This window comes from Ipomoea nil, unplaced genomic scaffold, assembly GCF_001879475.1.
Source record: "Ipomoea nil cultivar Tokyo-kokei standard unplaced genomic scaffold, Asagao_1.1 scaffold0415, whole genome shotgun sequence".
NCBI lineage: Eukaryota > Viridiplantae > Streptophyta > Magnoliopsida > Solanales > Convolvulaceae > Ipomoea > Ipomoea nil.
The window spans coordinates 920,848-944,891 of NW_017616843.1; the positions used below are offsets into that span (position 1 = coordinate 920,848).

At 34.4% G+C, this 24,044-nt stretch overlaps 1 protein-coding gene and 1 long non-coding RNA gene across 2 annotated transcripts; both read right to left on the minus strand.

Annotated features, from left to right (window-relative positions):
• Window positions 1–1,849: 1,849 nt before the first annotated feature.
• Window positions 1,850–15,982, minus strand: LOC109172129. Its single transcript, XR_002052690.1, has 3 exons — window positions 15,905–15,982; window positions 14,550–14,561; window positions 1,850–1,860 (listed from the first exon to the last, which is right to left on the minus strand). It is a non-coding gene; the product is annotated as an uncharacterized LOC109172129 (long non-coding RNA).
• On the minus strand, window positions 8,563–12,049 carry LOC109172127 (probable disease resistance protein At4g27220). Its single transcript, XM_019321273.1, has one exon. The coding sequence runs from the start codon at window positions 12,015–12,017 to the stop codon at window positions 9,030–9,032; it is 2,988 nt and encodes a 995-aa protein (XP_019176818.1). The 5' UTR covers window positions 12,018–12,049; the 3' UTR covers window positions 8,563–9,029.
• Window positions 15,983–24,044: the final 8,062 nt, after the last annotated feature.

Here is a 24,044-nt window from a genome sequence, read left to right on the forward strand (position 1 = left end):
ATTCCAAAAGAACTCCGAAAAATAAGAATAGAACTCTTAAAAATAAAACAATAGAAGATCTCTATAACTGAGATAATTGAGTCTAAATCCATTTGAACTTTATGTTATCCACTAGTTTTTCTACGCGCTTTGCGCGAATGGGATAATGCCCAATAATTCTTTTTAAATAAGAATTTCAAAGTATATCAATACAATATTATATAGAAGATGTTCATGCATAGGTAAATAAATGTTGAATTTGTTTATTTAAATCAGTAATTTAAAGTATATAAATGCAAGCTGTCACAACAATAATGGCTAGTTTGGTTCATGAAATAAGGTTCAAATTGGCCACTAAATGTAACCTGAAAATGCAATTAGGTCACTGAACGAAAAAAAAAAAAAAAAAAAAAAAGTGCAATTAGGCCACTGAACACTCCAAATGTATGCAATTTCACGTGATAGCAGATTAACTACTTACGTGACAGCTGAGTTTACATTTTAAATAATTTTTAATAATAAATTTAAAAAAAAAAAAAAAAAAAAAAAAAACGATGGGGTGGCCATCGGCTACCCCGTGTGTTTTATTTTTATTTTTTTATTTATTTTTATTTTTTTATTTAAAGTTTTTCAATATTTTTTTAAAAAAATATTATAAAAATTTATTAAAAACTATTTAAAATGCCTACTCAGTTGCCACGTAAGTAGGTAACCTGCTGAAATTGATGGTAACCTGCTATCCAGTGAAATTGCATACATTTGAAGTGTTTAGTGGCTTAATTGCACATTTTTGGAGTGTTCAGTGGCTTAATTGCATTTTCATGTTACGTTCAATGACCAATTTGAACCTTATTCCAAAATAAATATTTGCAACTTTGTAATAACGCTAGTCTAAATACTTAGTCTAAAAGTGATAGTCTAAATAAATACAAATTTTGATTTAAATTTCTCTAATTCTTATTTGGGTAGCATTGTCACTGTCTTCATCTTCAGTGCATGTCTTCTTTTTTTACTTTTTTTATTATTGGTAATATGTCATGTGCAATTAGGTTATTGTGGTAGCATAGAGGGATTCATCATGTAATGAGATTATGGTGTAAGAAGCTTTAGATTTGCCTTGTTGTGTATATGACTGAGATTTTAATTGTGTTATGAACTATTTATCTTACAAGCGCATGTTGATATTTGATAGTGCCCCTACATATTTCATGTGTTGTGAGCTGAGATGTGTGTCATAGGTTATCATGTGAAAGTATTAAACAAGATATTAATATTTATTATATTTGTAAAAAATACTTGGTAAATAAATAAATAAATAAATAAATATATATATATATATATATATATATATATATATATATATATATATATATATATATATATATATATAAACATATTTTGTATTATAACTTTGATATTTAATTACAAGATAATGTAAAAAGAAGACAATAGATAATGTAGTGAATACAATAAATTAATAAATTTGAAGGTAAGGAATATTTGAATTGTATACAATAAAGATAATATAACTAATGAAATTATTTCTCGTTTTAATTTTTTTTATAATGAATAATTCATTTTAAATAGAGGCATTATAGACATCTAATTCTAAATTATTTAAATGCATATGTATTATTTTTTGTTGTAGCTATTAATTTATTTTTTAATTTAATAAGAGCAATAGAGTGGCGTACATACTTTTCATCCACAATAATGAAATCATTGATTTTTTAATTTCCATTTGTTGTTGAGACAAATTGTTTTGATAGTTTGTCAATGACAATTACTATCAATAGAGGATGATAATAAATAATTCAAAATATAAGGTTACAATATATATTGTTATAATAATTAGTAAAAATTAACTTATAAATTTCAATTCTTTAGAAGTTTTCATCCACGGATAAAAACATAATTGAAATATTAATCAATAATCAAAATAAAATTAATCAAACGAAAAAAAATAACATAACTTAAATTTATTTTTTTAAAATGAAAGAAAATCAAATGATTTTCAAAGTTCCTAGTTTATAATCATTGAATGCTATGTATTTAGATGGGCTAATTATTTGACCAAAGTTTATATTAAATTTTATATTGTATTTTTTAATACTTTGTAACAATATCCGTAGTATATGTTTAACAATTATGACAACTCTAATTGGGATGTGATTCGACCCTAAGAACTTTCTTATAGAAATTAATGAGTAAGTTAAGAATAATAAATAGTTAACGGAATATTCGGTTAAGAAAGTTTATACTAACGGAATTTAAAGTTATTTAAGGGAAGAAAATAATATAATAAAGGGTAAATAAGAAAAATTATTAAGAAATATTAAAATCAAAATAATATGAACCATTCATTTTAAGAAACAATTAGGACCGACATTTTTTTTATTCCAGTTAAGGGTCTAACATTATTGGCTCTTATTAAAATTGTATATGTAGATTTGAACTTTATGTTATTGTATTCTGTTGGTTTTAATACTTTTGGGCAGTCAACCGTAGGGCAATACTACCGTTTAGAATAACCAGAATATAGGAAAATATAATAGAAGTATATGGCGAAAATATAGGTATATTGCATTGAAAAGTATTGCTCGAGAATTGTTGAAAGTTCCCCATCTCCTCTATATGAGATGTCTATTTATACATATTTTGAGCCTAGAATCCTACAAGGAATAAGAATTCTAGACTGTCTCATATTGGGAGTCTTAGTTACATAATAAAACTTAATTCTATTATACCAGAAATAATGAGTCGAATTCAAATTCTATTGAGAATAACAAGCACACTCTTGGGTTGCTCCATATCATATATCTTTCTTGGGCTTCTTTTATCCAGTTGCTTTCATGGGCCGATCCGTGTGGCCCAGGCCTAGTATATTATCCATCATCCAGTCCCCCCGCTTTCTTGAGATTTCATGAAGTCAATGTCTCAGGAAAATATCTCAAACTATTTTCTGGTCTACTAATAATGATAATGATAATGATAATAATAATAATAATAATAATAATAATAAGGCTTTAGCTTTTTCTTATTTTTTTTATTGATTTTTTTTTTCTTTCGTGTCTCTGCCATAGTGTCATCTTTTCTTTCTTGTTTTGCCTCCTTCCTTTCATTCTTTCTCATTCTTTTTCTTCTTCTTCTTTCCCTTTTATTTTTTTTATTTTATTTTTTTTATTTTGGTTGTTGTATGTAGCGAAGGTAGCAGCCAAACATGTGAATCTTTGAATATAAAAGTATGTCAAATTGAGAAGAATTTGTCAAAGCCCAAAATCAAAGCTGCTGCACCAGAATTTGGAAATTGCATGCCGGGGCCGAGTCCAAGAATTTGGGCAAATTATGCCCTAACCCGCATCCACAATTGAATTGTGGACATGAGCCCAAAACGACGTCGTTTTTCAAAAAAATGCATCATTTAGTTAAAAAAAAAAAAAAAAAATCGCGCACGTTTTGCCGTTAACGGCGTTAACGGCGTTATTTTTTTGGATTATGAATGTACAGTTATGCCGTTATGAATGTACAGTTATGCCATTATGAATGTACAGTTATGCAATTATGAAATTATGAACACAGAACTCTAACATTATGAACTTACAATTATGAACATATAGTGATAAAATTATGACCATGGAGCTTTAAAATTGTGAATATTGAGCTTCGAAGATTATGAATGTACAGTTATAGAGTTATGAATCTACAGTTATGGAGTTATGAATCTACAGTTATGAGATAATGAATCTACAGTTATGGAATTATGAATGTACAGTTATTGATCGAATTATGAACAAAGAGCTCTGACATTATGAACTTAAAATTATGAACATATAGTGATAAAATTATGAACATAGAACTCTAAAATTGTGAACATAGAACTTCGAAAATTATGAATGTACAATTATGGAGTTATGAATGTACAGTTATGGAGTTATGAATGTACAATTATGGAGTTATGAATGTGCAGTTATAGAGTTATGAATGTACAGTTATAGAGTTATAAATGTATAGTTATGGAGTTATGAATGTACAGTTATTAACATATAGTAATAAAATTATGAACATATACTCCTATAACAAAGCGGTCTGAAATTAAAAAAAAAAAAAAAAAAAGAAGATAACAGTGCCTAAACGCGCTGTTACCATGCTGGACACGGGTCCAACGCATAACGATTGAAGAATTTGTCGCCACATCACCAAAATTACCTTCTGCTGCACTGAGTTGCTTCATTTACTTTGCTGCCACGCTCGAAATATTAATTTGTTGCTGTGCTGGAGAATTGAAGCTGCCCAGATGAAAACTGTCGCAACCGGAAACTTAGAGTTTGCTTTGTTGGAGATTATTCGCCGCCGATAGAATCCAGCTACCGCCAATGGAAATTGCCGTCGAACTGAAAGCTACCGTCGAATAACGAGGAACGATTCTGCCTTGATAACTGTAGAGAAACTTGACTGACTGCTTGAGGCCGTTGAGTTTTTCGTGATTGTTGCTAGAATTCAGTGTTTGAATCATGAGTTGAACACCTATGAAAGTTGCTATTGCCGAATTAATTAATTGATGCTAGAAATTGGCTGTCGAACTGATGGATATTTGTTGATGCTAGGTGGAGATTGCTGTATATAAATTTGATACCACTAAACCTACTGCCGAACCCGCAAACTGCCACTACCTGATGTAGAGTTGTTGTTACCGAGATGATGAAATTATCAAACTGGGAATTAATCTCCTGAAACCAATTTACGCTGCTGCTACTGGAACCAAATCATCGCTGTCACGTACGCCGTTGAAAGAAAGTGTTGCCGAGAGAACTCGCTGATGTTGAAGAGTTTGTAGAGATGGAGAAGGCGGTTTATTTATGGTTTTTTATTAATCGCTTAGGTGCTGTAATGACAATTTCTAATATACTCATCTGTTTTCCTGTTTGATGTTTGTTCCCTTTTTTATTTTGTGCCTTTGTTTTTAGCATTTTTTGGTTGTGCGTTTGATAGTTTTTTAGTGATTCCTAAGAATGTATCTCGTTCTCAGTATAATCCCACACGTCTAGTATGTCCATCCGCCAAATATTTTTGAGAACGTGTCAAGTTCTCTAGTACGTCCCATTCATCCAGTACTCCTCTCCACCATGACTTTTGAGAACGTCGCCCGTTCTTTGCCAGTATGCCCAACCACCGAATGATTTTTGAGAACGTCGTCCGTTCTCTGTCATGACTTCTGAGAACGTCGCCCATTTTCTGCCAATATGCCCATCAACCAAATATTTCTGAGAAGGTCTCCCGTTCTCAGCCAGTATGCCCATCCGCAAAATGATTTTTAAAAACGTCTCCCGTTCTCTTTCAGTATGCCACTCCGCTTATCGCTTTTGAGAATGTCTCCCGTTCTCTGCCAGTATGCCCAAACGCCAAATGATTTTTGAGAACATCGCATGTTCTCTGTCAGTATGTCACTCCGCCAATGGCTTTTGAGAACGTCTCCCGTTCTCTGTCAGTATGCCCAACCGCCGAATGATTTTTGAAAATGTCTCTTGTTCTCTGTCAGTATGCCACTCCGCCAATAGCTTTTGAGAGCGTCTCCCGTTCTCTGCCAGTATGCCCAATCGCCGAATGATTTTTGATAACGTTGCCCGTTCTCTGTCAGTATGCCACTCAACCAATGGCTTTTGAGAATGTCGCCCGTTCTCTGCCAATATGCCCATCCGCCAAATATTTCTGAGAACATCTCCCGTTTTCCGCCAGTATGCCCATCCACCAAATATCTTTTGAGAACATCTCCCGTTCTCAGATTTATGATATCACATACTCCTTTTGACCACTTCCTGTCGATCATGCTTTATACCCTGATGACTCCTAGACTCTGCCCTAGACTTTATACTGACTAGACTTCTCTCCCATAACCCCTAGACTTTACACTAGAACCCTCACCCATGCATGACACCCTTTCATCTATTAGACTTTCCGTCACCTGATATCGTCAGGTTCCTTCTTCGGACAATCATCTTTTTTTTTGTTTTCAATATTAGTTTCAATTGAATAAATTGACAGTTGGACACATTAAATAGTTGATAAAAATAACATTAAATGGAAATTAATTAATTAATTAATTAATAATAGTAACAGAAATACTTATCTTTTATTTTGTGGATTGTACAAGCCCTTTTGTCGTGGTATGGTTGGGATTGCATGCGGTGCCATGTAGCATGTGAAATTGCTATGCCCAGAATTTAAAAACAACGAGCTGCTAAAGAAGACTGCTGCTGCCGCTCCAAAATTTGATGCCGCCTGCAAGAATTGAAGCTGCCATGCCCAAACCAAATTTGCAAGTTGTTGCCACTTGGCAGGCCTTGAATTTGCCTCATAAGTTAACGCTAACTGCCGCTCTTGGAATTCCTTTTCCGCTGAAATTTTAATTTCCTTGAAATATGGTCTTTTAGAGTTTACAACCCCTTTGTATATGCATGCAAGTGAAACTCCTAAATTCCCATTAACATATGCCTTAGCTTGATTTAGGGGATCTGAAGCACAACATGCACTTTGACGAACACATGGGAATGATTGGATAATTTTCGAACTTCCCTTTCAGCGTATATAATGCCTCCGGCCGACCGTAAGTTTCGGTCGCGGGAAATTGGAGTCGGTTGACGAAAAAAGATTTTGTTGAGGTAGGAATTATGAGATTATTTGTTTCTAGGTTTGAGGAACGAATAATGTAAATTTTTGTATCCGTCAATGTTGATCTTATGACTTTTGGGCACTCAACGGCAAGCTGACATTACCGTTTAGAATAACCAGAATATAGATAAATATAAGAGAAATATATAGCGAAAATATAGGGATATTGTATTGAAGAGTATTGCTCGTGAATTGTTGAAAGTTCCCCTTCTCCTCTATGTGAGAAGTCTATTTATACATATTTTGGGCCTAGAGCCCTACAAGGAATAAGAATTCTAGACTGCCTCATATTGGGAGTGTTAGTTACATAATAAAATCTAATTCTATTATACTAGATATAATGAGTCGAATTCTAATTCTATTTGGAATAACAGGCCCAATCTTTGACAAATTCTTGGGTTGCTCCATATCATATATCTTTCTTGGGCTTCTTTTATTCAATTGTTTTCATGGGCCGGTCCGTGTGGCCCAAGCCTTGTATATTATCCATCATCTCTTTTTTTTCAATTCTTTTTGCTCTCCTTTTGCCTCATACCACCCAAAAAGTGAATTCTAGGTCATACCATCCTACTTTTTCACTAGGGGTGGAAATAGGTCGAGTCGAGCTGAGCTTTAGAAAATTAGGCGTGGGCCTGTTACGAAAATCTAAAGTCTAGGCCTGGTGAGCATGTATGTAGGCTTTTTGTTAGGCTCAAGCATGAGCCTACAATTAGCCTGGCCTGGCTTGAAACTCTTTTAAAAGTCTGTTTAATATGTAGGCCATTAAAAAGACGGCAAATTATGCTGTGCATACAGATGCAAAAACGACATCGTTTTATTAAAAACGCGCATCTCCCCTTTAAAAAAAAAAATCAGGTTCGATTCCCAGCAACAACATATGAACTAAAATTCCAGAATCGATGAACTATAATTCCAGAATCGATGAATTATAATTCCAGAATCTAGGAACTAAAATTCCAGAATCTAATCTATGAACTAAAAATTCCAGAATCTATGAACTAAAATTCCAGAATCTATGAATTAAAATTCCAGAATCGATGAACTATAATTCCAGAATCAATGAACTAAAATTCCATAACCTATAAACTAAAATTCCAGAATGAATAAACAACATAATGTTGTTGTTGAGAATCGAACCTGAATTTTTTTTAAAGAAAAGACACGCGTTTTTAATAAAACGACGTAATTTTTGCATCCGTATGCACCATGCATGTGTATACAGATGCACAGCATAACTACTCTTCCAGAGGTGCACAAGAGATAAGGGTCACAAGCCCAAGTGATCAGGTTCCAAGCAAGCATGCAAAAATAAAATCTAACTTGGCCCTATTCAATAATCCACTCACTGGCGTAACCCCCAAGATTATTAGAGAAATGGGCCTACAAACCAACATCTGGCAAATTATATCGTGCACCGCGGTGCATAATTGATTATGCACCGAGTTTTAAAACAGCGCCGTTTTGTTTAATGAAAAAAATTGCACATGTTTTCCGTCGTCCCGCAAAAAGTAATTCTGTTATTCAATTTCATTTTGTATACACTGCAATTTCAGTTCAACACAACTACAATTTCATTTTGATATAATTACAGGTTCATTCGATATTTATACACTCAAATATGTGAAAAATGTTATTTAATTTTATTTTATATTCACTATAGTTTCATTAAAACACAACTACATGATCATTTCGATATAACTGCAGCTTCATTGTACAGTATACAGTCAAATATGTGAAATGTTATTCAGTTTCATTTTATATACACTGTAGTTTCATTTCAACACAACTACAATATCATTTTGATATAACTACAGTTTCGCTGGATAATATACATTCAAATATGTGAAATTGTTATTCAGTTTCATTTTGTATACACTACAGTTTCATTTCAACACAACTACAGTTTCATTTCATTTCAATTGCAATTTCACTTGATAATATAATATAAAAATAATAAGTCAGGCAGTCTGTTTAGATACACTGTAGTACAATTTCAGTTGATAATTAATACACACTCCTTTAATAGTAACTGCGGGCCGTTTCTTTACTTAAAGAAACGGCACACCGCGGTGCACGTGCACTGCAGTCCACGGATCGGAGCCACCACACAAACAACCCCGCATAACCCAATTACACAGAGCATGGCCAGCCTAGCCACAATATAATAAACCACTGGAAACCCATGCTTAGCCCAACCAGTAGAAGCAAAACCAGCACATCCTCCGGCAGGAGTAGAAACCATTTGTCCGGCAGAAACTCACCTCTGGACTGCCTACCTTAGTCCGTATCAGCTCCATGCCCACCAAACCCTCAAAACGATTCCCCCGATCCTGCAAAACAACCCCATTTAGCACCGTTAACTTCTTGGTGCTTTATTGTTCAATTCAACACCGTTTAAAGTGTGATTGTAGACGCATCTTGAAATTTTTGCAATCCCATTGTAATTGTTCCCACCACTCTTGTTCCCCACTTATACACAGAACACCCTGCCCATTTTGGATACCAAGAGGTAACTTCCACAACTTGTTGCATTCTGTTACATCAAGATGCTTCAAATTTTGCCATGTAGATACATCTGCTTTGCATATTTCCCCTAGTGACTCGAGTCTTGTCAGTTCCAGTGACTCCAGCTTTGGAACAAAGTTGTCCACACATGCATTCTTAAATACTTGTGTCAATTCCCAACATACTCGTATTCGGATTACTTTCACTTCTTCAAGCTTTTGAAGAGTGTTGTCCATTGCCAACAGATTCTCCAAGTCATAACACTCAAGAACATCTATGTGTTTAAGCTTAGTGAAACGCAGGCCAAGGAAGTTGCTGAAGTCTGAAAGGCTTTTCAATCCGGTCAAGCGGTGAAGAATAAGTTTCTCTAAATTAGGCATCACATCACACCCCAATTGATGATGATGATGATGATGAGATGAGGGCTTGAAAGAGATGTAACAACCCGCTAGGCATAAGCACTTCAGGTTAACACAGGGGTTAAGGTTGCCAAGCATAAGATCAACTCCTTGACAGTACATGATTTTGCAGTCAAAAGCATATTTTAACAACCACCCAACCGGTTCATCTCTTGAGAAAGAAACATAATTGAAGGACACAGACTTGGTGTTGTGTTGATATGGTGTATATACTGAAAACCAGTGATCGGGAATTTCGTCAATGACATTAATTGTGAAATTTTTAATTCCCTTGAGCCTAGAAACACCTTCCCTAGTGACACGAGGAATGCATTTCAAGTCTATGTAAACAGAAATTACCCGTTCTAAGCATAGCAGCTCTTCGAGTGGTACGTTTTCCTCATTTGTTATCCTCATTCCCCATTTGGTGGCACTATCCGTCATGTTTAGATATTCCAAACTATGTAACTTGGAAATCTTGTTAGTGGGGAATTTCTGCAACATACGAGTGCGGGATAAGTCCAATTGCCTTAGGTTCGTTAGCTCCTCAAAGTCGTCTGGCAATTTGGTGATGGCACTGCCACTGCAATCAAGCACTTGCAACGCTCCGAGTGATGCCAAGCATGGTAACTCAGAGAGCTCATTACACCCTCTTAAAATGAGAGCTCGAAGCTCGCCAAGTTGAAGAAGAGAGTGTGGCAAGGATTTGATTTTGGTTGAACTTAAGTCCAAAACTTTTAGCTTTTGGAATCCTTCCAAAAATGAGCATGGCACCACTTCAAGGCTTTTGTTACCTTGTAGAAATAAAGTGGATGTTTCAAGACATTGTACCTTGTAATCCGGCAACTTTTCAAGATTATTATTCATGAAAGAAACTCGATTTACTCTGTTGTTGAAACCGTTCCACAGTTGGGTTTGTGATCCATGTGTCCTCCCAACACCAGTACAGATAAACGAGGATTTACACCCGTAATCCTGATCTAAAGAAGTTGTTGCTGATGCTATCCATATCCCGACATCACGAACTACATCATGCATCTTCACCGTATTTGTAGAAGACCCTTCTTCTAGCAAACAAGAGTCTTTTAAACTCTCAACAATTCCACAACACGAATTGTGTAATTCCTCATAATTGAGCTTCTCATCCAGTAAGCCTTCAGCAAGCCAGTATTGGACTAGCCTATAGATATCAACTTCATAGTGCTCCGGGAACAAGCAGAAAAACAAAAAGCAAGATTTCAATTGCTCACTTTGTAAAGAATCATAGCTCCACTTGAGTTTCTTGTATACATCTTCTTCAACACCATGAAGATGAACAGGCTCTGATTTCTCCAAGGCGGCCAGTGCATTCTTCCATAGCGAAATCTGTCTCTTTTTCATTAGTGATGCGCCTATAATAGTCACTGCAAGGGGCAATCCATCGCACCGTCGAACAATAGCTTTCGCCAATGGATTAATCTGCTCATCATTCACCACTTCCTTCCCTACCCTCTGAGAAAACAACTCCCAAGCTTCGTCGGGACTGAGACAACGCATTTCCAGATTGGTGTCAATCCACATTTGTTGACAAACGTTAAACTCTCGAGTTGTCAGTATGATCTTACTGCCACTATGAGGAATCCCAACAGCGTCTAGATCAATTTTTTCCCATACATTATCCAGAATCAGAAGAAAGTTTTCTCCTTTAAGTTTATTGTATAAATGGCTGGCCACACTCTCTTTACTCTCTCCCTCGCTTATTTGCAAGAACAACCGCTTAGCGATTTTTGATTGCACACTTTCCAGGCTTGCATTTCTGGATACTTCAACCAATATTACCATCGTGAAAAGTTTGTTTTTTGGAGGTTTGCTGAGCTGATTATTCAAGTTCTTGACAAGAGTAGTTTTGCCCACACCTCCCATCCCCCAAACACCAATCCTCTTACACTCCTTTCTTTTCAGCAGATCCATCAACTTGTCCAAATTTCTTCCCCCAGTGGATTGATCGTCGATTAACACCACCCCAGTTTCTTGAACTGGTCTGGGAATAGGACCGCGTGTAAGCGCTGTTGCGTTCTCATATGATTCGCCCTTTTCAATCAGTTGCTTTGCTTCTTGTATCTGTCTCACTATCTCGTTGCTCAATTTCCAGTGCACTGAGCTTACACAATAACAACAGGAGGCATCACTAGTAGTAATGCCACTTTTCGTTACAGAATTGAAATGGTTCTCCAATTTTTCAACCCGGCTTAACCAATCTTGCACTTGAGTTGTTGGTAACCGGTGCCGCACCTGATCATCGTCTAGGTCTTTTCTCAGGCGAGACTGTAGAGCCGATAAGAGCTCTTTTTTGGTCTCAAGATCCTTGTAATTTGAACGGATCTTGCGCACATTCTTGATCCTAGCACAGATGGATTCGAACTGCAGAAGTCGATAAAGCTCGGTCACAGTTGGGCCAACAATTGCAGTCAGTATTTGCAGCAGTGCCATATCAAATACAGATGAAATTCAAGATTTTTTTCGCCTCTTGAATTATTTAGATATGATGATTACCCTCAGTATTGGTGGCTAACTCAAAGTTGTAGTGGAATGTAGTAATCTTATCCTTGTGGTGGAACATAGACCCGGTGTAAAGAGATTGGTGGATTGAAATTAAAGTCTACTTTTCAAATCTCTTTCATTCTGGCTCCATTTTCACCAATAATGCTTCGTCGGTCGATTCATTTGATTTGGACACAACTCTCTTTTTCTCTCTCTCTCTTGACGCAGTGAGAACGGGCACCAAGAGGGAAATAAAAAATAATTTGAGCCGTTCATATGATGTAAGTAGGACTGTGCAGAAACCGAACTATCCGACTAAACCGACCGACCCGACTCTGAGGAAAAGTAATTGGGCGGAATCCGAAACCGAAGCAGCTTACCCGATCCGATCTCGTGCTCAGTTGCCGGTTAGAAAAAGCCGGGTTGGGGTTATAAATTCCACCCGAACCCGTCCGAAAACCCGATTTAGGGTTAGACTTCGTATACCCTTAGGTATACGACATCGTGTAAGTTTAGTATATATGTTGTGTTTTAAAGCTTGTAGATGAAACCCTAGTCATTTGCGCAGCTTCCTGACTCTTGAGAACTCTCTAGACTCTCATAGTCTCGTTTTCTCTTCTCTCTACTCTGAAATTTGAAACCCTAGTTCTTACTTCTTTATTCTCCAGTTCTCTCATTCTCTCTGAGTCTCTTCTAGAGTTCTAGAGTTACAGACTGAGAGTGTGAGTCTCCGGTGGAAGCTAATATTGTTCGGTGGAAGCCCTATTCTGTTATTTAGTGTGTTATCGACTGGTGCGGTGGATTGTAGATTGCTGGCTCGAAATTGAAGCCCTTTGTTCTCGGGGGTTTAATTTGGAGAAACGAAGTAATCTCTAAACCCTAATCTTATACATAATTAGATTATAGTCATATAGATTGTGATACGTTGTTGTTAGTTGTGATTCTATGATTCTGATACTTTGATTAGGGTTTCTATGATTCTGTGGACTGTGACAATATCAATCTGTTGAGAAGTTCCAGATTGCACGTCACTTGTCCCTTATTTGTGAATTTCTGATACTTTGATTAGGGTTTCTATGATTCTGTGGACTGTTACAATGTCAATATGTTGAGAAGTTCCAGATTGCATGTCACTTGTCCCTTATTTGTGAATGTCTGATACTTTGATTAGGGTTTCTATGATTCTGTGGACTGTGACAATGTCAATCTGTTGAGAAGTTCCAGATTGCATGTCAATACTCACTTGTCCCCTGTTTGTGAATTTTTAGAATCACTTAGTTGTGATTGTATGATTTTTCTGTATTTTTTGTGGAAGCCCATAGCCCTTGTATGTGAAATCCATATAAATGTTGAGTATTATGAAGTGTGAATCTCTGTATTTTTGTGGAAGCTCTCAAGCCCATGTATTTTTTGTTGAAGCCCTCAAGCCCATAGCCCCTGTTACATGTGTTGGTGAAAATGGTGGAAGCCCGAATTGCAACTCCCAACTGTGAACTGACCAACTCCCAAGGTCCAATGGTGAAATCCAATAAAATGATGAATGTACACTATAGGCTGACAGGTTCCTAATTTCTGGATTTCTTTGTGTGATTAATGTGATACTGTGATTGTATCCCTGTATGCCTGTATGTTACTATGTTTATAACTTATAAGTTTATGGATGTATGACCCTTAATTCCTTAAAGTCCCAATTATGAAATTTAGAAAAATGATGAAGTAGGAAGTGCCTGTCTTCTGATTCTGGATTTCTCTAGTTCTCTCACTTCTCTGTGTGACTATCTGATTTTGTTCAATATGTTTCCCACTGACCACTATACTGATAGTATTCCATTTACTGAGATGGAAAATATCATAGAGTCTAGAAGTCAACCTTCTAAATCTTCAATTGACGGGTCTACAATGGTGGAAGCCCAAACTGTTGACACAAATAATCAACAGAATGTGCAACCTACTGCTGCAGTTCCTAAGAAGAAAAGGAATATTGTTGAGTCCAGATCACTAGTGTGGGATCATTATGAAAAAAATTAAGGATAGTAATGGTGTTACTATCAAAGGCAAGTGTATATATTGTGCCAAAATTTATCAATGTCAATCTAAAAAACATAGTACTACATCCTTGAGAAACCACATGGTTAGCTGTGTGAAAAACCCCCACTCTAAAGACACTAGACAATCACTGTTAACCTTTCAAGCTATTACAAATTCTGATGCATCTCCTGCTACTGTTGGTGAGTTAGGAACTTGGGTCTTTAACCAGTAAGCTATTAGGATGGCCTTGGTTGAAATGATTATAATAGATGAACTACCTTTTAGATTTGTGGAGGGTCCAGGGTTTAGGAAGTTCATTCTGGTGGCTTGTCCTAGGTTTAAGATTCCATCTTGATGGACAATTAGTAGGGACATCAATCTGATTTATGAAGAGGAAAGACTGAAGTTGAAATGTTTTTTTAGGAGAAACACTCAAAGAGTCAGTATTACAACTGACTCTTGGACCTCTATTCAGAGAATTAACTACATGGTAGTGACTGCCCATTTTATAGATGAAGAGTGGAAGCTTCATAAGAAGATTATCTCATTTGTCCCTATTACATCACATAAGGGTGAGTCTGTTGCAAAAGTCCCTGAAACCTGTTTGCTTGATTGGGGGATTAGGAATGTGTACAGTATAACAATGCATGCACAATGCTTCATCTAACGACACTCTATAGGTTTAAAAAAAAAAAACGAAATTGATGTCTTGGGGAACATCTACTGTGAAGGGCAAGTATATTCACATGAGATGTATTGCCCATATTCTGAACCTTGTTGTGCAAGATGGCCTAAAACAATGTGATGCTTCTGTGAAGAAGGTAAGGGAGGTTGTAAGATATGTGAGGAGTTTGATCACCTGCTAGACTTAAGAATTTAGGGACTTGGCTGAGTGGAATGGGATTGAACAGAAATCTTCTTTGTGTCTAGATGTTCCAACCAGATGGGACTCTACATATCTTATGTTACAATCTGCAATTACATATGAAAAGTGTTTGAGTCACTTGAAGAAAGTGATAGTTCCTTCAAATCAGATTTGTCTGATTCTGTTCCTAATTTTCTTGATTGGGAGTCTGTGAAGAGTTTGGTGGAGATCTTGAAATGTTTTTATGATATGACAATAAGAAATTCAGGTTCTTTATATGTCACTTCTAACACTTTCTTTTCTGAAATTTCTGATTTATATTGCCTCTTGAATGGCATGGTGGAAGCTGGAGGGTCTGTGAAACTGATGGGAGAAAATATGAAGGCTAACTTTGAGAAATATTGGGGGGGATATTGATAAAATGAACTTGATGATATTCTTTGCAAACATTAGACAAGTTAGAGTACATGGCAACACAGATGAATCACATGTATGGTGAGGTAAAAGGTAAACCCTACTATGAGAAAGTGATTGCAGCCTTGAAAGAGTTGTTTAATGATTATGTTGCTTCTACTCTTGCTTCTGCCACTACTGGTTCTGTCAGTACTCCTACTGATTTTTCACAATCTACAGTTGGGAGGCCCTAACATTTGTTAAAGTCACAGATTTAGAAACAAAGATTGGAGAGTGGGGGAATGAAAAAACAGAGTTAGAAATTTACCTTGCTGGGACAATAGTTGGAGATGAAACTTCTTTTGACATACTTAGATGGTGGAAGTTGAATGCTGAAAGATTTCCTATCCTTTCTAAGATAGCTAGGGATGTCTTAGCTATACCAATATCTATTGTTGCCTCAGAATCTGCCTTCAGTACATCTGAGAGGGTTTTAGATCCTTTTTAGGAGTTCATTAACTCCTAAAATTGTGGAAGCTTTGGTCTATACTCAGGATTGGCTTAGGCTACCAAATACCCCCTTATCAATTGAGGAAAATCTGGAGGAATTTGAAAGATTTGAACAAGGTAACACATTAAACTGTTAACACTGCTTAATATTCTTGCAAGTTTTATTTACTTATTTCCTTATAATTTTTACATTCTATTCTTTTCTCTTTTTTTTTTTTGTTGCAGAAATTGGTACTGATAGTGGCAGTGGAACTGGAAAGAGTAGTGGTTCTACACTTGCTACAATTCGTGTAATGCTATGCTTTGTACTTTATACTTTATACTCCTGTTTCTGTTTGAATGTATTATGTAATACATTTATACTGTATTTCTGTTATTTATGAGGCTTGCTTGCAGCTGGCTTGGTAACTAATTTAATTAGTTGCTGCCATTGTAAGTTGTAACATTGTTGGTAAGTTGGCACATTTTACTATTTTAGTATGTTTTATACTTTTATTATTGTGGTCATGATGAAAGCTTCCACCAATGATCTGAAAAATAAGGGATTAAGCTGGTATGTTACTCCATCCTCATGGGGATGTTGTAGCAATTTCCCCTTAATCCTAACTTTGATATGGATAAAAAGCTTACTGAGCCAAGTTTATAATTGTCTAATTATATTCTATTGCTCAATAATGCTATTGTTATTGGCTATTTGGTTTATTGCTAACTTTGCTTAAGTTTTGAGTGTTTACAGGAAGAAGAAGAACAATAGGAACTAGGAAGACTAGGAACTACAGTGGAAATTGGAAAAGTAGTTTTTTTTTTTTTTTTTTTTTTTTTTTTTTGCAGATTTCAGATTTGTATGTACTTAGTAATTAGTATGTTTTTGCAGAAGCAGATCATCCAATGAAAACTTATTGAACTTAGTATGTTTTGTACTTTTGTATATTCAGATCTTTAATTGCATGTAATTGCAGATGACAACTTAGTATGTTTTTTTGTATTAATGATAACTCTATTGTCATCTGTAATTGCATGTAAATGTGTAATATTGCAGATTCACTGAAAAAGTAATTTTTTGCATTGCATGTAATTTTGTATGTTCTTTTGTAATATTTTTTTAACTTTTTAGATTTAAAGTGTTTTGTTCAATTATTTAGTTATTTCTTTAATATCCAATAATCCGAATTTAAATCGAATGTCCGACCGAACCGACCTCATCCGATAATTACTAAAACCAATTAGATTTCTTAAATTATAGAATGAAATAGGGTTTACATAATAATATCCAATATCCGATAGGGTTGTCCATCCGCCGAACCGAACCGACCGATGTACCCCCTAGATGTAAGTGTGCAAGTAAAATCATTTTTAAAAAATAACATTTTTTTAAATAACTCAAACTTTAAGTGAAAATAACATATGTTAAAAATGCAAGTAAACAAATGTGAGTGCGCAAGTAAAATCACTTAAAAATGCAACCATTTACATTTAATAGTACAAGTAATTTACTTTTTCACATTGGTGCACTTAATGACAACGTTTGGTACAACAAATGATAACGTTATGTGCATTTAATATTGATGCTCATTGTACGTTATATTGTTGTACTTTTAATATATTTTAGTTGCACTCTATAAAACTGTTACTTACACTTTTAACACAATTTACTTGCTCTTTAAAGTTTAAGTTATTTATAAAAATGTCACTGTATTCTTTTAAAAAATATCTTTGATCCGTTAGATCGATCTAGATGAACGGCTGTGATACGTTCCTATTTCCCTCATGGGCAAATCATTTGATTCGTCTGCTCTGTGTGTGTGCTGTGATACGTTCCTATTTCCCTCATGGGCAAATGTTATCATTTGATTCGTCTGTTGTGTGTGTGTGTGCGTGAAAATGTATTTTTGGTCCTTCAGCTATATCCATGATACAAACTTAGGCATTGAGTTATATGAGTGATCATCTTTAACCACAAAGTTATGCACGAAATGGCGATGTTAGGCCCTCGTGGACTATTTCTACCACCAATTTGTCACTTAGTAAAGTGGCTGATTTGGTCATTCAAGGACTAAAATCGTCACTCCATGCATAACTTAGGAGTTAAAAATGGTCACACATATAACTCAGGGGCTAAGTTTGTATCACGAGTAAAACGTACTGGAGAACAAAAATGTAATTTTCTTCCCTGTGTGTGTGTGTGTGGAAGCACTCTAGTTAGAACGTTTGCCGAAGAAAGAAATAAGAACTAATTTGAGACGTCCATATGAAAAAGTCAACGAATCATATGTAATTTTTTTTAAAAAATGCGGTAATATTTTTGTAAATAACACAAACTTTGAGTGCAAGTAACATGTGTTAAAAGTGCAAGTAACATATGCAAGTGTGAAGTAAAAATCACTTACAAGTGCAATCATTTACACTTAATAGTTCAAGTAATTTTCCTTTTGACATTGGTGCACTTAATGATAACGTTTGGCGCAACTAATAATAACGTTAGGTGCACTTAATATTGTTACTCAGTGTACATTATATTGTTGTACTTTTAAAACATTTTACTTCACTTAAATGCACTTTATGATATTGTTGTTTGCACTTTAAAGTTTAAATTATTTATAAAAATATCACCACATTAAAAAAAAAAAAAAAGTGTTTCTAATCAATTAGATCTATATAGATGGACAGTTGTGATTGTTCAATTTCTCTCAGGGGCACGTGTTCTCAAGAGAACAAATTCGTAGGAGAAAACTATTAATCAATCCCAGTCTTACATTAGAAAAAATTGAATGGATCATATCAAATTTTTTTTAAAAAAATAGTGGGATGGCGTTTTCATAAGTATCATGAACTTATTGTGCAACTTCTAACATATGAATGCATATTTTGTTACAAAGTGCATATTTAGGTGTTATAAAGTGCACTTTTAGTTGTTACAAAGTGCAGTTTTTATATTAAAAATTGCATTATGCAAAATGTCACCACGTTTTTTCATAGAAATGTATATTTAGTTGTTACAAAGTGCAATTCTAATTGTTACAAAGTACAGTTTTAGGATTAAAATCGAACTTTGCGTATAATGTGAAAGTGCAGTGCATTTAGAGTTTGAATTTAAGAGTTTAGCACTGCATTTTTTTTTAGTTTTATTTGGTTTAGGGGTTCACTTTTTATTGCTTAAGGTTTTGTATTTATGATTTATGTTTAAAGTTTAGTTTTTCATTGATTTTTTAAGTGTTGCCCAAAAATGCACTTTGTAACAACTAAATCTACACTTTGTAACAACTAAATATGCATTCTTGTAATACATACGGTGTTTCAAGTTGCATAGTAATGTAAATAATAAAATAACATAAAATGATAAAAGCTAACAAATAATCAATAATAGAATAAACAAAAAGTCAAGGAATTTATCAAATTATCAATGATTACATGAATGATAAGAATCCTGCTGAAGGTAGGATGTATTTGAGCTGTAATTTGATTTATAAATCATATTCAAATGTAGATATGCTATCTGATTTGCACACACTGAAATTCTTAAATGGTTTGCATTGTTCTATAGTTCCGAATCATGCTTTGACTATAAAAGTTGGTTCATCTGTGATGCTATTGAGAAATATAGATCACTCATTAGGACTCTGTAATGGTACAAGACTAATCGTTACAAGGTTGGCGGATCATATTTTGAAAGCTCAAATTATGTGTGTAACGAATGCAGGAACAAATGTTTTAATTCTGCAAATGTGGTTAACACATCCTGATCCAATCTTTCAAGTTCCAAAGAAAGTAATTTCCTTTGATGCTATAATATGTCATTACAATAAATAAAAACCAAGGACAAACACTATCACAAGTGAGTTTATTTTTGTGAAGGTCGGTCTTTAATCATGGTCAAATGTACGTAGCAGTCTCAAGAGTAAGTAATCCAAGTGGATTAAAAATTATGATATGTGGGAACAATGTATCATTTGTAATAAGTATGACTAAAAATATCGTATACAATAAAAGTTTTCAATAATGTGTAATACAATTACAATGTTAATTTTTATTAAATAATTATTTCTTATGATATTCTATTTTTTTTATAGAATAATATTAATTTTTTATCTATTATATATGACAGTGTATCACACGTGTACAAATACTAGTAATCATTAATCAATAATAGAATAAACAAACAATCAAGGAATATAGGGATGTCAATTTAGCCCGAACCCGATGGGCCAACCCGAAAAAAACCGAAACCGACAGAGCTATGGCCCGAACGGGCTAGCCCGATAAAACACATTAGCCCGACGAGCCCAAAACCGATTAGCCCGATACCCGATAAGGCTAGCCCGAAATTAAAAGGGCTAGCCCGACAACCCGAACTATTGAAAATTATTCTTTATTATAGAAGTGATGTGAAACTTAACATATATGGAATAATTATTATACTTTAAAATATATATATATATATATATATATATATATATATATATATATATATATATATATATATATATATATATATAATTTAAATTAAAACTTAAATTTTTAGTTTTATAAAATTTAAATCAACTTTAATTTAATATTTTGACTAAAAATTGATGAGGACGGAATTTTTCGTCCCCGCTAAATTCTCCGCGCTTTTCGTTGAGGACGGAGATTGGGAGTATACTTCCCGCCCCGCCCCATTCCGTCCCGCCCCATTCCGTCCCGTTCCGTCTCGTTGTCATCCCTACTCTAAATATGGGTACTCACTTTCAGTTTCTAATTTTAGTTCAGATGGTTTAACCCGCCCGATTAGCCCGAAAACCCGAAGTTTAGGGTTAGGGCCAAACCGAACCCGAAAATAAAATATTAATAAATCGATTAGCCCGACAACCCGACAGGGCTAGCCCGAAACCGAGTGGGCTGGCCCGATTGACATCCCTAACAGGGCGTTTGGTTGGAGGGATTTTAAATTCCCTTCCCACTTAATTCCCACTTAATTCCAAAGACCATTAAATTCTGTAGTTTGGTTGGAGGGAATTGTAATTCCATGGAATTGCAATTCCCCCATTTTCATGGAATTAAAATCCCATGTCCCCCCCTGGTATTTTAATTCCTGGGAAAAAAAGATAGTGATGAGTCAAAATTACCCCTTCATTTTTTAACCTAAAATTAATGTCTAACAACAATAATGGACATTTTTGACTTTGTACTACTTATTCCCTTTCAATTCCCATGTATACCAAACATTGAAATTGAAATTCCCAGTAATTTTATTCCTGTCAACCAAACACTGGAATTTAAATTCCCACTTTATTCCCAGTAATTCAACTCCCATGGAATTACAATTCCTTTTCTACATAATTCCCTCCCTCCAACCAAACGCCCTGTAAAGGAATATATCAAATTATCAATTGAAATGCAATTATGTATAACTATCGGCTATAAATGTTAAAACATAAGTTTTGACTTGTATTGATGGAAAATAACAACTCATTATTATACACTAATTTCAATTGTGGAAAAGGAATGTCGAACATATAGTACTCCGCATACACTAATAGACTGAGTCTTGCAAAGAAATTAATGCTGTAGGACATGAAACAAGTATTAGTCTTTTCACATACTTGCCCCTTCAACGAAAGAAACGTGATTGAATTGAAGTATCTAGTGGGACAAATGTTTTTTCTGATTTTAAACCTAGAGCAACTCAACAACATCAATAGTCTAAATTTTTCATGATTTTTTTTGTCTAGACTACTTTGATGAAGAGGAAAGAGAAAATAGTGCAAAAAAATAAAAAATAAAAACAATGCTGGATGTCAGAATATATTTTAAAACAAAGAATTAAAAGTAAAATAAAAAGAAAAACTAAAAAAATGTAATTAAAGATATTTTTTGACTGATATCAACATAAAATTTTCGTACTTTACCATTAAAAATGTCAATTATTAAGTTAAATTTAACTCTTTAAATTGAGCGTAAAGAGTAAACCAAGTAGTGAAATGTACCTGTCAAGACTCAAATCCAGATCTATTGCTTGGAAAGCAATTATCCTAACCGTTGGACTACAAACACTCATTGTTAAAAAATGAAACTTGGAATTTCATATTGGGGTTGATTAGAATCTGATTTAATCTCATTTCAGAATATATCATTTTTTTTAAAAACAAAACAATATAAAAAGCTGTAGACCAATGGATATTCCATCATCGCCCCCAAGCATGGCCACAATAGCAGGCGCAGCACAAGGATTGGAAGAAGCCACCAACAAAAAAACAAATCTCCATTCGTCAATGCAGCAGGAAAAAGAATTGGAATCCTGTCAGACAACCAAGCCTGGAAGCTCTAGTACCCTGACATTCACCAGGCTTAGTTTCCTGTCTCCTTAGAACTCAAGAATACAGAGGTACGAATCTATAGAACAGATCCTGTTCAACTAAGGTCATGTCCAGACTCCTCAACTGGAATCTTATATATGGGTTCCTAGATACAAAAGTGTTCAATGTGGGACAATTTACATTTAAAGAATGAGAAGAGTAAAAACCACAAATTTCTTCAGACCTCTCAAGTTTCTTATAATCTCAATTGTACCCTAAGTTTTGCCAGAACCAATGTTATTCACTTATTCATTATTATCTACCGAGCATCCACATCAATTGGGGAGAATGAGGGGATAATGTAAGAGTGATTAGGAAAGAGAATGTGGGAGGGGAGAGGAAAAAAGAAAAAAATAATAATAAAAAACTGATTTTAAAAAAATAAAAAAATAAAAAAATAAATATAAAGCCTTGTCAGGCGCGCTGACAGCGCTGTCAGCGCGCCTGACGCGCCACACGGGCGCGTGTAGTGCACGCGCCCGTGTGGCACATGGCTGTGCGCAAACGCGCACAGCATTGGGTTTTTTTTTTTTTTTTTTTTTTTTCCTGACATTATTTTGTCATTTGCAGGACAAATATCTCTCCAAATAACCCCACCCCACATTTGCTATTAACCCCACCCAACATAATTGTTCTAACATTCACCCCATATTATCCACTAGTGTGGATGCTCTAAGTTGGTCTGCACACTTCTCAATATTTTGGGAGGCAGCTAATAATGAATTTGAAAAATTATATTTAATTGTATTAATTTTGTCATTACCAATTTAATTTTAAATCAAATTTAAATTTTAAATATCATTAATGTTAAATTGTCAATAATCAATTTCGCTTCTTCTATAATTACATGTATGTATGATCAGAATAATTTACAAATTTAAAATTTTGTTTTTCACTCTCGTACTCTAAAATATTAGCTTTGTTTTCATTTATAGAATAATATTATTTTAGTTGTATGAATAATTAAACAGAATTAAGCAATTCAAATTGTTACTATCTGCCATCTAATTACATTTCCAATTGCTCCCCCTTTCCTATTTATAAGTCCTATCTAATACCCATTGATCAATCAAACTAATATTTCATCATATCACTTAGTTTCTTTTTTTTTTTTTTTTTTTTTAAATTCTTATAGTTTAGTTCTTAAATATATAAAATTTATCTACTAATATTAAATTAAATATTACTAAAACTTGAATTGTTATTAATTTAATTTGAATCATCTGTTATTATCGGCGCACATAAGAAAATAATATGTGTAGTCGAGTTAGTTAGACTACATGTTAACTTGATAACCGTAAGATTCCAAGTTCGAGTTTCAATAGGAGATGGGGCTTATTGACTTTCTTGATTTGAACCGGTCCGCTGCTTTTGAAAAACAACAATAAATTTTTCTTGATTTTTTTGACCCAAAAAAAAAAAAAAAAAAAAAAAAAAAACTCAATGTGTTTTTAACCAATGGTGAGCTAAGTTTATGGGAGAGTTTTAAAACTAAGTCCTCCTACAAACTTAGATTTTTGAATTTTTTGTGTAAATTTAAAATATATATATATATTATGGCGCGATTGAAGCCATGCATCAAACCGGTGTGCACATGATCGGAACGCGCTCATTAAGACATTTCAGAATTGCTACCAATTTTAGTGACCATTCTAAAACTTTTTAAAAGTTTAAGACTCTAATTAATTATTAATATAAATTTTAGTAACATATTATTATTGTATTTTTGAAATTGTAACAAATCAATCGATACAAACTTATGTGTATCTACACATGTCATGTGACACAACACCAGACAGATTTCCAAACATCATGAACTAATGAAAATTTCGATCGAAGATTCTGAGT

What these genes read in the sequence shown, in the direction of transcription:
- LOC109172127 (XM_019321273.1), bottom strand. Translation starts at nt 12,017, where the DNA reads ATGGCACTGCTGCAAATACTGACTGCAATTGTTGGCCCAACTGTGACC.